The 13,172-nt window shown below is 62.3% G+C and overlaps 1 protein-coding gene across 1 annotated transcript in view; it reads right to left on the bottom strand.

Annotated features, from left to right (window-relative positions):
• CELSR1 (cadherin EGF LAG seven-pass G-type receptor 1) overlaps positions 1–5,918 on the bottom strand; it is a 131,718-nt gene extending 125,800 nt beyond the window's left edge. The window contains exon 1 of the mRNA XM_082739607.1: positions 1,890–5,918. Coding sequence (XP_082595733.1) covers positions 1,890–5,505 — 3,616 coding nt within the window. The 5' untranslated portion in view covers positions 5,506–5,918. The remainder of the gene's footprint in view (positions 1–1,889) is intronic.
• Between the last annotated feature and the right edge of the window lie 7,254 nt (positions 5,919–13,172).

The raw sequence follows: 13,172 nt of genomic DNA, 5'->3' as shown, positions 1-13,172 counted from the left end.
CTCGCAGGCAAGGATCCTAACACCGCTCACCTCCCAGTTCCCAGAAGGGTGCGTGTCCATGTTAAGTGCAAGGGTTTATAAAGCCACCCGCTGTCGGATCAGAACCCAGCGAAAGGGAACCACCTATTCCTGGGGGACCCCCCAGAAGGCCCAGTGCCCGAGGGGCAGAAGCATTATGTCGGCCCTGGGTCACCGAGACCACTGCGACAGTCCCCCACGTGGCAGGACCCCAGCCCACCTTCAGCTGTGGTCCCAAGTGGCGGCCCTCCAGGTAGGCAAGCCAGCTCTCAGTAACTCCCCTCTGGGGGGATGAAATCCATCCTAAGCCTTGTTATCCGGCTGCCACAGTGGGGCCCACATTCCTGACGCCTCAGACACACACAACATCCTTGCTTCCACACGCACTGTTCCCACTAAGGCCCCCTGTGTCCCCTGTGCAGTCAAAACCCCAGGGTGTTGCAAGTCATTTCCGCACCGGCTGTTTTCCACTGTGTCGTACGAAGCACGCAGAACAGTAGAAGGATCAAAAACCGGGCAAACCCAAGTGGGGATTTGGGAAGGAAACAATTTTTGGTATCAGGTCATTGCTCGGAATACCCATAAGCCCGCTGACAATTTCCCCCTAAGGGCCTCTTCCGTATCCCTTGCGCATGTACATGACCCCACAAAACCTACAATATGCACCTGCGGAGAGACTGTGCCGCCGAAAGCCTTGGCGAGTGGTCGCACCATGCAGAACTGGACCCTGAGCTCCGGATCTCACAAGCAAACAACTAGAACAGGGACCTGTTTGCCACCCAACCCTTGGCGTATAACGACTGATAACCAAAGGTGAAAACAAAACAGATCAGAGAATTTCCTTTTTAATTCTCGCAGGGCTCCCGCGGTGACACTGTGTTGAAATCATTTATTGTTCAAGTAAGTCAGCCGAAACGTTGACTCAAACAACCCACGGTCAAAGCCTTTCTTGTAATAGTTTGGTCTCGTCATTAATGGCACCTGTCTGCACCAGCCGACCCTGCCCACAGGCGGGCCCCCTTAAGGAGCCGCTGTGTCTCCCAATTCCCACGCCCTCTATCTGTCCCCTCCGCCCGGCCCTGGGGAGCCCGCTTGGCACTCGGGGATCGGCGGCATGGGGTGCGCTCTTTGCTGCCGGGCATTAGGCTGACGGAGCCGAGACCACCTTGCCCGACTGCGCACCTCCAGCCCCGAGCGGGCCCTCTGGGTTCCCACACCGGGGAACCCGCACTGAGCTCCTCCACCACCACACTGGGCAGGCCTCTCAGTAAGACCCAAATTACAAGCCCGTGTCCAGGAGCAGAAGCCAAGATCAAACGAGGCTATGCTTTTCAAAGCACTCCCAGACAGACGAGCACACATAAGCGGGATTGTTATTATCTGCAGGAGACAGAAAAGAGACATCACGGGAACCAACTGCCGCCCGATTACAGGGTGACTCAGGGAACCGTCCAGCAATTTCCATGCAGCACACCGGGCGGGCGGTGACCTTTGATCTTTCCAGACAGGCGGAGGGCTGACCACAGAACGGTACCAAGCAAACCAGACAACTCAGATAGCCCTGCAGACCAACTTTTCATAGCACAATCAGGAATCACAATCAGCCTGTGGAGGAAAGCGCCAAAAAAAAAAGCCCCGGTCCTGAACTTGAGGCAGCCCGAGCCTGCTCCCAGAAAAAGTGCTGAGGGAAGCAGTGCGTACCCTCCCACTCCCTTGGCCTAAGCGGGGAGCACGCCCCACAGCTCGTGGCACCAATCCTCCAACCGGAGCCCACAGATCCCCGAAGAGCCGCCTGGGCCCTGCCCAGATGCGCCCCGGCTGGTAGGGCAGGCCCCCGGCGGGTCCCTGCGGCTCTCCGGGCGGCCACTCACCCGAAACAGACACCTCCATGAGCGCCTCCAGCGGCCGGTTGTTGTCCAGGTCCCGGCTGAGCTGCAGCTCTCCGGTGGCCGGGTCCAGCAGCAGCAGCTGGAGCTCATTGCCCTGCAGGAAGGTGTAGTTGAGGCTGTCGGAGAGGTCGGGGTCGTGCGCCGGGATGCGGCCAATCACGCCCGTGGGGAAGCTGTTGGACTTATTGGTGACGTAGTTGTTGAAGAGGATCTGGAAGTCGGGCAGCACGGGCGGGTTGTCGTTTTGGTCCAGGAGGCGGATGCGCACGGTGGCCCGGCTCACCAGCGGGGCTGAGGTGGCCTGCACTACCAGCACGTACTCCCGCCGGACCTCGAAGTCCAGCTCAGCCAGGGCACGCAGGTCGCCGCTCAGCAGGTCCAGCTGGAAGACCTCGGGCACGTTGCCCTCCACGATCTGATACATGATCTGGGCGTTGGGGCCCTCGTCGGGGTCATGGGCACGAATCCTGGCCACCACAGACCCCACGGGGCTGTTCTCCTCCACAAACAGCTCCAGCTCGTCCCTCTCAAACACCGGGGGGTTGTCATTAATGTCCAAGACGTTCACCTGGATGTCCACTGAGGCACTGAGGGGCGCAGGGCTCCCCCGGTCCACAGCCAGGGCCCGGAGGAGGTACACCGCCACATTCTCCCGGTCCAGGCGGCGCTGGGTGCGGATCACGCCAGACGTGGGCTCGATGTAGAAATCCCCGTCCCCGTCGTCCCCGCCCTGGAAGGTGTACAGCAGGCGGCCATTGGGGCCCGAGTCCCGATCGGTGGCGGAGACCTGGAGGACGCTGGTGGATGGCGGCGCGTCCTCGAAGACGGAACCCTGGTAGAAATCCCGCAGGAAGCGGGGCGCGTTGTCATTAGCATCGAGGATAAGGATCTCCAGGGAGGTGGTGTCGGACTTCTGAGGGATGCCGTTGTCCCGGGCGGTGATGGCCAGGGTGTAGGCGGCCTGGTCCTCGTAGTCCAGCTCGGTCATGGTGTAGATGGTGCCCGTGTCCGGGTCAATGCGGAACTGCGGGACGGGGTCCTCCAGCACGTAGGTGATGCGGGCGTTCTCACCGGTGTCCTCGTCGGTGGCGCTGATGCTGGCGACGGAGGTGCCCACCGGCCGGTCCTCGCGGACATTCACGGTGTAGTGGGAGCTCTGGAACACCGGCCGGTGGGTGTTGGCGTCAGTGACGTTGATGAACACCTGAGCAGTGTGCGAGCGGGTGCCATCGGACGCGGTCACGGCCAGCACGTACTGCCGCTCCTGCTTGTAGTCCAGCGGCAGTGCCAGGGTGATGAGGCCGCCACCGCTCTGGCTGCTGAGGGCAAAGCGGTTGCGGGTGTTGCCGCCGGTGAGCTGGTAGGTGATGACACTGTTGGCGTCCCGGTCACGTGCCCGCAGGGTCAGCACGCTGCTCCCCACGGCGGCGTCCTCGTTCAGACGCAGCTCGTACACCGGCTGCGTGAATACCGGGTCGTTGTCATTCACGTCCAGCACCGTGATGGACACGCTGGCCGAGGAGCTCATGGGCGGCGAGCCGTGGTCCACCGCCTCCACCCCGAAGCTGTAGTGCTCCACCGCCTCGCGGTCCAGCTCCGCGCACACGGTGATCCAGCCCGAGCTGTTGTGGATCTGGAAAGGGAAGTCCGGGGGAGATGCGGGGTCCTGGGACGCAGGCCCGCCACCCCCGACGGAGGTGGAGGCCGTGTCCACCAGCCGATAGCGCAAGCGGGAGTTCTCCCCTGCGTCCGCGTCCACCGCCTGGATGTGCAGCACCGAGTGGCCGAGGGGCACGTTCTCTAGCACGGCCGCCTGGAAGGGGCTGCTCACGAAGATGGGGGCGTTGTCGTTCACGTCCAGTACCTGCACCAGGACCAGCCCCGAGGAATTGATGAGCGGAGGCCGGCCTCCATCCTGCGCCTTGATGCGCAGCGTATACTCCCGGATGGCCTCGAAGTCCAGTGGGTTGATGACGTCCAGGCTGCCGCTCAAGGAATGCAGGTAGAACTGCCCCTTCAGGTTGCCGCTCACAATGCTGTAGTGGATGGCCGCATTCTGCCCCTGGTCCCGATCAGTGGCCTGCACGCGCAGCACAGGTGTGTTGACAGCCACGTCCTCTGGCACCTGCACCACATAGCGCTTCTCGCTGAACTGGGGGTAGTTGTCATTCTCGTCCTCCACCACGATGTGCACAGTGGCGGTGGCGCTGAGCGGGCCTGGGTTGCGGCCCTGATCGTTGGCCTCCACCAGCAACTGGTAGGCAGCCGCCTCCTCCCGGTCCACCGCCGCCCGGGTGCGCACCACGCCGGAGCGCGCATCGATCTCAAAGACGCCGCCCGCGCCCTCCAGCAGGCGGTAGCGCATGTTGGCGTTGGAGGGCGCGTCGCCGTCGGTGGCACGGATGGTCAGCACCTCGTAGCCCACCTCAAGGTTCTCACGCACGCGCTCACGGTACTCGGACTGCTCGAAGACCGGACTGTGGTCGTTGGTGTCGCTGACTGTGACGGTGAGGTAGGTGGCGGCGGAGCGTCGCGGTGAGCCGTGGTCCACGGCGCTCACCTTAAGCACATGCGTGTCCTTGGTCTCGCGGTCCAGTGCGCGGGCCGTGCTCACCGCGCCCGTGGCGGTGTCGATGAGGAAGTAGCCATTGGAGCGTTCATCGAACAGGGCCTCCATCTGGTAGCTCAGGCGCCCCGCCTCGCCCTCGTCCGGGTCGTGCGCGCGCAACTCGATGACAGCGGTGCCGGCTGGCTCGTTCTCGGGCACGGATACTTGGTAGCTAGGCAGCGGGAACTGAGGGGTCGTGCTGCCGCCAGCGCCCCGCCGAGCCCGCCGAGCCGCCACCGCCCGGGGCTGGGGCTGGGGCTGGGTCGGCGGCGACAGAGACAGCGCCAGCGCCGGGGAGGGCGTCCCCGCGGCCGCCTCCAGCGCCAGCTCCACCTGGATGGCGCCGGCCCCGCGCCGCAGAGCGCACAGCAGGCGCAGGCGGGCCGAGCCCCCGGGCGACAGGCAGACGGATCTGCGTGGGCAGCGGGGGCCGGGGTGCGGCGGGCACCTACAGGCGGGGAAAGTGGTCAGGGCCGCGAGCGCCGAGTGCAGCGTGGCCCCGCCACTGCCGCCGCCGCCGGAGGCCGGGAAGCAGAGCACCGCGCCGGGCCCCGGCACCGTGAGCACAGCCCGCGCCCGCAGCTCCGCGCCGGTGGCCGGTCGGCGCCGGAGCCGGGCGCCGCAACCCGGGCCGTGCGCGCGCACCCTCAGGCGGAGGCTCAGGGCCGTCGGGGCGCCGCGGGCCGCCAGGCGGACGAGCAGCGGCAGCGGGCTGCCCCCCAGGCGCACGCAGCCCCGGGGCCCCGCGCCCGGCCCGCGCCGCCGCCCCGCCAGCCGCCCGTCTCGGCTCACGTCCAGCAGTTCCCGCAGCGCCCGCGGCGTGCGCGCGGCGTCCAGCGCGTAGGTCCAGTCCGGCCCCAGGGCGAAGGCGCGGGCGCCGCCGGGCACGCGCAGCTCCCAGGCGGCCGCTCGCAGCCCCAGCGCGGGTAGGGCGGCGGCTGCGGCCAAGAGCAGCAGCACGGGCAACACGGGAGGCGGCGGCGGCGCCATGGCCCGGAGCCCGAGCCCGAGCCCGAGCCGGGCGCCCGAGCACAATCCATGCACCCGGCGCGGCTCCGCATCCACCCGGCGCGGCCGGGGGAGGGCTCCTGCGCGCCCCGCGCCGGGCCCTCGGGGCGGCTCGCGCCCTGCCTCCCCGGGGGCCCCGGCGGGGACACCGGCGGCCGCGCTCCCGGGCTCCCCCGCAGCTTCCACTTCGAGAGCACTTTGCGAAAGTTTGCGAAGTTGGTTTCAAGATGGCTCCTGTGCGCGTCCCGGGAGGGCGCCGCGCATCAACCTGCCGTGGCGGCGGCTGCCGGCGGCTCCAGGTGGCTCCCGCGCGGGCTCAGCCGGGCGGCGTGGGAAGCGGGGCGGGCCCGGGGCTGGGCGGGGGCGGCGCTCCCGGAGCCAGCGGGGCCGCACCGCGCCGCTCAGACCCGGGCGGCCGGCTGCTGCCTGGGCGGTGCGCTCGGCCGGCGCCCCCTCGGCCCGCGCTCTCCCCGCCCCCGGCCCAGCTGGGCCCCGCCCCCGGCCCCGCCGCGCATTGTTCAGCCCGGGGGGGAGCCGGCCCGGAGGTGCGCGCCGGGAGGATCGCTATGGAGACGCGGGGGCGCAGCCGGGGGAGGCCGGGCCCACTCCCCCGCGGCCTCCCCACCCGACCTCCCCGGGGGGCGGGGCCGAGGGAGCCGGGCCGGGAAAGGCAGGGCAGGGGGGCCCCCCGGCGGCAGCTACCGGTGGGGCGGTGGCTCTGCGGGTCCCGGGCGGGGCGCGGCCCGAAGCACCCCCACCCCCACCGCCGCCACCAAGCGGGCAGAATTGGTCCGCGGGAAGCGCCGCGCGGGCCGCCGCGCAGGTTGGGCCCGGGGAGAGGGCGGGTGCCGAGGTGCCCGCGAGGGGGCCGCATGGCCCGCCCGGAGTCGGGGACGGCGGCCGCGGCTGGAGGGAGGTCACACATTCACAGCACAATGCGGGAGGCTAAAGTGCTTCACCCCGACAAAACTTGGAAATGCCATCGGCAACTAACCGGATCCGGATCCCACCGAGTTTAAAGCGCAGCTTTTAAACGGAAAAGAAAACACGCTGCGTTGACATTTAGGATTTGGAGTGGGGACATGGGAGGGACCAGCCCGACCGTTCGTGGACGCGCGCGGTCCGCGTCCGGGGACCTCCTGTCTCCTTCTGAAGCGCCGCGGCCGGGAGCGGAGAGCCACCTGCGGGCGATTTAGAAGTGTGGCAGCACCCCTTTCCCCGCCTCCCCGCCCCCGTCGCCTGCGGGGATGATCCGAGCCCGGGGGAGGGAGCGTTGGAACTGACCTCCGCACCTCAGCCTTCTGCGGGGAAACAGATGGAGATGGGGGCTTTAGAACTAAGTGGAAACCCCCCCCCCCCGCCTCCTGCAGAGCACGGTTTAAAGGGCGGGGTTAGGACTTGACACTCATCTCCCCAGGGACTTTAGGACTGTGCCACCCCGGGGCCGGAAGATGCACTGGCCCCTCAGTAGAGCCAGGGGGGGGGGGGGGGACCCACTCTCGCCCCTCGCCAGTCCGTGGAGTCTCCGTCCCAGAAGGCTCCACCGGGTCGATCCAGTGAGAGATGTTTCAAGCAGGTCCTTTGGACACGGGAGGTTCCGGCCTCTGCATTTCCAACCTGAGTGCAGATGGGAGTGGGGGGAGGCGGCAAAAAATCAACACAAACAATATCGCTCAAAGTTACCAGTTAACAATGTCTGTAGGCTAGAGCCAAATATGAGCATTTTCCTCCTATTAGCAAGACTTAAAGAGGTGGTTATTAGCCTTAAAGGTAGATTTGCTTTAGGATCTTTTAATCTGGGAGTTTCCACTGGCGAGCCCTTTCCCGGAAGGCGTCTGTGGAGGGAGGGGAAGGAAGGAGAAAGTTCGTCCTTCAAGTGTGACTGTCCAGGACATCCTGGGTCGGTCCTTCCTCTTGGCTGGGGAGGATCAAAGGGCAAGAGTTTGAGAGTGGGGAGGGCAGGGAGGCCCCCTGAGGCCAGAGCTCCGCAGTGGAAAGCTCCAGGCCAGGGTGGGGGAGACAAGGGGGACTCAGGCCGGAGAGAACCCAGAGTGCCTCTCTCAACAGGACTTGAAACAGGTTGGGCTGGGTTTACATAAACAAAAGGTTCTGTTACACTGTGCTTGCTGGTTTTTGAAAATTCAGATGCAGTGACGGAGTTTGGGTGTGGGCATGCCTTCCTGGAATAAGACACCTGCGAACTGCACGGTGACAGCGGGATGGGGCTGGGCCCCTTTCTGGGCCACTTCCTGGTCCCAGGGACGGGAGAGGGAGGGGCGCATGGACAGATCTCCCTAACCTGATGTCTCGGAAAAGGCCGGGAGACACTGCTGTTCCAGTCCCTTATGGGTCCAAAGGCCCAGACTGCGTGTTTAGGAAGGCACACTAACAGGGGAAAGGTTTGGGAACTGCAAGGGGGTGACCTGAGCCAGGTCAGGAGGAGCGCCAGGGAGTGGGGGACGCGGGGGGTCGTGGAGCGCTGGCTTTGCAATCATACACTGAACTCCGCACATGGCGGACTGCCTCTGTGCCCCAGCCCTGTGTCCACCAATGTGAGAAAGGGCGGGCATGGGGGTGAAAACCGAAGGCGGCTCCCACCCTGATCCAGGGACTCCGGCCGCGTGAGCAGATGGCACACTTCTCAAAGGGCCAGCACCTTGCAAGGGTCACCTTCCAGTTCTGCCGCTAGGCAGTTGTGGGCCCTTCGCCAGGGCCCGGTGTGGAGGAGATGCTGGAGACAAGAGTAGTCTAGATTCCCAGCGTGGCTGCAGGGTCTTTAAAGCTGCAAAGGGGCCCTTGGCTGGTCAGTCACTGGAGCATGCGACTCTTGATCTCGGAGTGCGGATTCAAGTCCTAAGTTAGGTGTAGAGATTACAACGTTAAAAGGGGGAAAGAAAAGAGAGAGAGAGAGTGCATAAAGAGACTGGCACAGGCCTGGTTTGGGTGCAGATCTACCAGGGGCTAACCTTTCCTACTATTGTGTCCTTGTCAATGAGCCCAAGGTCATGGGTCACAACTGTTTCCTCCCTGCCTTGGTGCTCAGGGCTGAAGATGTGAGCTGAAGGCTGCAGGCCCGTGTCCCTGCTCATGGAAAGCCAGAGGCTGCGACTTTCTTCCAGTGTCGGGGGATGGGGGGTGCTTGTCTGAGCACAGCCCCTGCTCCAGTCCACACTGTGTTCACAGAAAGTGAACAGAGGCCCTGGCAAGCTGTGGGCAGCGAAGGCAGGTGCCTGAGGCTTCAGGAAGGGGCTCCCATGTCTGGTGGCCTGTCTGGCACCACCCGTGAGGCTGTGTCGTGCCATCTGCCCTTCCCCAGGGGGCGGCTCCAAGCACCCCCCCCTTCCCCCACGGGCCCATCCGCTCTGCGGACCAACAGCGCACTCATTGACTCTGGGGCCCATCGGAGGCTGGGGGGATCACATCAGAGTGGGAGGAGGAGCTTGGAGGTTAGCAGGGGTGCCCATGCCTGGAGTGTGTGCCCATTTAGTGCCACTCCTCGTGCCTGGAGCCCCGCCCCCCTCAGGGTCAGGCGCGCAGTGAATGTAATTGACCTCTGTAGTTTGCACATGCCCAGGCGGTGTTTCACGGGAAGTGAGTGCTTTAAAAAAAAATTCTTCTTAAGGTAGAAGCTGTGGATCTCTGGTGTTGTACCTGTTCTGAGATGCGAAACACTTTTTGCTAGGGGCTCAAACCAGAACCCACAGGAATTCCGGAATCCGTTTCTTACACAAAAAATCTCTGAGCCAGGGGCACCTGGGTGGCTTAGCCAGTTAAGCATCTGCCTTCGGCTCAGGTCATGATCCCGGCATCCTGGGATGGAGTCCCCGCATGGGGCCCTCTGCTCAGTGGGGAGTCTATTGCCCCCTCTCCCACTCCCCCTGCTCAGGTTCCCTCTCGCTGTGTCTCTGACAAATAAATGCATACAATCTTAAAAAAAAAAAATCTCTGAGCCAATTTTGAAATGATGAGGGGTCAAAGAAACACCCCAGTGGGAAAAGCCAAGAAGCAAGTCCAGGCTGGGCCCCCGCTTTACCCTGTTTTTGGAATTCAGAGGGGAAAACCTCCTGCAAACCGTTGGTTGAGCCCCTCTTCCTACTCCGACTCCACCCCCTCCCCAGTGGCCCTCTCCTTTGGTCAGCTTTGACTGGTGAGAAAACAAAGAGGAGACCTTGAACGAATCAGGATGTTGGGAGAAGCAAGAGGGATTTGGAACCCCGGCAAGAACTTTCATGGGCTAGAGCTTCCCTGAACGACCCAGATATCATCAGGACAAAAAATTAAATTATTGTCTTGGTTACAAGTTTCCAGAACCTTCTAAATAGAAATGCTGCAGTTTCTTTCAGGCTCCCAGGCCTTTGGACTGGGGTTTGGGGCCCTTGGGGCCCAAAACCAAGGTTTCCCCTTGGTTTCCCCTAGGTGAAGTTCCCTCCTGGAAGCTTGACTCCCTCAGGTGCTCCCTGAGAGGCCAGCACCTTACTTATCTGCACCTGCCCGCTCCTGGCCAGGCCTCAGCTCCAGGAAGGCTCTGGAAGCTAGTTGGGCAGGCTCCACAGTCCCAGTCTCTGAGCTAACTCGAAGTACTGTGAGCACAGGGTGGTGGGCACAGGATTCATGTCCCAGGCAGTGGTGGCACCTCAGAGGACCCTGGGGTTGGAGGCACCAAGGGACCTTGACCCCACCCTGCTCCCCAGGTGCACTGAGCTGGTCCTAGCAGGCCCACCTGGCCCCCTCAGGCTGCACTGGCCTCTAGTGGCCGAACACAGTCGCTGCCTCACTGGAGACAGGTGCCCACCTCCCTCCCTGCACAGTGGCCCAGCAAGCAAGGGTCCAGCAAGCGTTCTGGGGTAGCAGATGGTCAGATTGCAACAGGCCCGAGCATGGGCACCCGTGCGCACACAGCTGCTGCAGCCCTGGGAGCATGCGGCCCCTGCTGGCCCTGAGCCTGCTGGGCCACGTGGCCTCCTGGCCACACCGCCACGTTGGGGCTCCCGGGACTCTCCGCAGGTCGAGGGGGCCCTTCTGCTCTGCTGGACACGTGGTAAACCAAGGCTCAGAGCACATGGCACATGGCGAGGGGAGGGGGCATGGGGGAGGGGGCACAAATCCAGTCTGAGCCCCTTCAGGGGAAGGGAGGGGGCCAGGGGGGCCCCCAAGGCCGGAGGAAGGCCTCGGAAGGCAGGGACGGAGCCAAGGTGCTGGGAGAGTGGGATGCAGGTGCCGGCCCGAAGACTCAGCCCTCGGCTGGCCGACACAGGGGTGGGGGCACTTGCTTCTGTCACTTCCTGACCCCCCCACACCGACATCTCGAAGCCAGTGTGGGGAAGCACATCGTCTTCCTTGATTCTCTTTCCCCTCTGTATTTCTCCCTTCCATTTTTAAGGATATATTTTACACAGGGGCACCTGGGTGTCTCCATCGGGGACACGTCTGCCTTCTGCTCAGGTCATGGTCCCAGCGTCCTGGGATCAAGTCCCGTGTGGGGCTCCTCGCCCAGCCAGGAGCCCGTTTCTCCCTCTGTCTGGTGCTCCCCCGGCTAGTGCACTCCTTCTCGATGTTTCTGACAAATACATAAATAAAATCTTTTTTTCTTTTTTAAAGGGGATTTACACAGTATAAAATTCACCTGTTTTAATGTCTATGACTCAGTGTTCATCAGTATATGTGCAGCCAGCATACACACTAAATACACCAGTGGTGCCCCCAGCACCACTCTAGAATTCCAGAACGTTGTCAACGCCTTAAAGCAAGTTCAGACCATTAGCAGGCTCCCCCCGCCTCCCTGTAACCGCTTGCCTACCCTCTGCCTCTGTGGACATCTCCGTAAATGGGACACTACGATCTGTGGCCTTCTGTGGTGGCTTCTGTCACCGAACACCATGTTTTCCAGGGGCCTCCCCGAATCAGGACTGTGTTCCTTTTCATGGCCACATGATACTCCGCTCTACGAGTCCCCCACGTTTGTGTATCCACGCACCCCCGATGCGTATGTCGGTTGTTTCCACTTTCTGACTTTTTTGAATACCCTCTCTTCCCTATAAGTAGAAGAAGAAAAGGAAAGGCATTTATCCCTAAAGAAATTGCACACAGGGGTGCCCAGGTGGCTCCATCGGTGAAGCGTCTGCCTTCGGCTCCGAGTCCCGGGATCGTGTCCCACGTTGGACTTCCTGCTCCGTGGGAAGCCGCTTCTCTCTCTCCCACTCCCCCCTGCTTGTGCTCTGTCTCTCTCACTCTCTCTCTGTCTAATAAATAAAATCTTTTAAAAATGAAAATAAATAAAAAATTTAAAAATTGCTCACAAAATCCTTTTTGAACTTATTCTTTAATTTTTTAAAGATTTTATTTATTTATGTGGGGGTGGTGCAAACGGAGGCAGAGGGAGAGGCAGATCCCCTCTGAGCAGGGAGCCCGACACAGGGTTCAATCACGGGACCCTGGGATCATGACCCGAGCAGAAGGCAGACGCTTAACCTACTGAGCCACTCAGGCGCCCCAAAATTATTCTTTATTTTTGTATTTTGACATTGTAACCCCAACCACACTGTCTTCAGTGGCTCACAAGGAACTTTCCTGGGTCCCTCCTCGGTACACGGAGGGGCACTAAAGCTGCACCAGGCAGGATTGACAGAGTGCAGTGGGAAGCACCCCTACCCGCCAACACCCTCCCCTGTCGGGGAGGACTTCCCCCAGCAGCTGTGCAGCGGGGGGCCTCCCGGGGCCCATTACGCTGCCCCTGGGGTTCTCCTTCCCTTCTGTGAGCCTGCCTGCCTCTGTTCTCTCCTGCGCTCATTCACTCTCCATTCAACAGCCTGCCTAACACAACGGACGTCTTCCTGCCCTATGGACAGACTATCCTCTCAGGAGAATACAGACAGGAGATACACAGAAATGTTCTGCTCCAGAGGAAGAAAATGAAGTAGAGTCATGGGGACGGAGTGGTGGGAGGGCTATTTGAGGTGAACTGGAAAGGCCTCCCACCCAGGTGACCAAGAGCATTTGGGAGAGTTACATTCTGGGCAGAACCAATAACAAGTGCAAAGGGCCTGAGGCAGGTGCGTGTGTGTGTGTGTGTGTGTGTGTGTGTGTGTGCGCGTGTGTGTGCGTGTGGGTGCGTGTGCGTGTGTGCGCGCGCGCGCTGGGGGTGTCTGAGGCCATGGGGTGGGGGCGGGGAGGAAAGGGGGAAGACAGCGAGAGGCAGGGGGTCACGTGGAACCCATCCAGGACTTTGGTTTTTCTTGTACGTCTGATGGTAAGAGCTCAGACAGCTGAGTGCTGGAGATGCAGTGATACGGGGGTGCGCCTTCCGGCTATCACTGTGGCTGACCGGAGGAGGCTTTGAAGGCCACGGCCACGGTCCAGGCATCCTGATGGGACTGGTGGGGCCATGGAGGTGGGAAGAGTTGTCAGGTCTGGGCTGAGCTTTGGAGGGGAGACAGCAGGACTTTCCTGGGAGTAAAAGTGGGGGACATAGAGCCCGCTAGGTCCCCCAGCGACAGGGCCCAGGAACAGGGCCCCCCACTCCGCCCCACCTGCACATGGTCTCCTTCCTCCGACTTCCCCTGGGAGCAAACCCTAGAGCCTTCTTCCTTGCAACACTTTTGTCTCCAGAAGGATCAAGTGTTTCAGTGAGAAACAGTGGGTGCCGCACCTCC

This window comes from Mustela nivalis (assembly GCF_964662115.1).
Source record: "Mustela nivalis genome assembly, chromosome: 7".
Taxonomy (NCBI): Eukaryota; Metazoa; Chordata; class Mammalia; order Carnivora; family Mustelidae; genus Mustela; species Mustela nivalis.
Note: the sequence above shows the minus strand (reverse complement) of the source record. Positions and strands in the feature narration are given on the sequence as shown.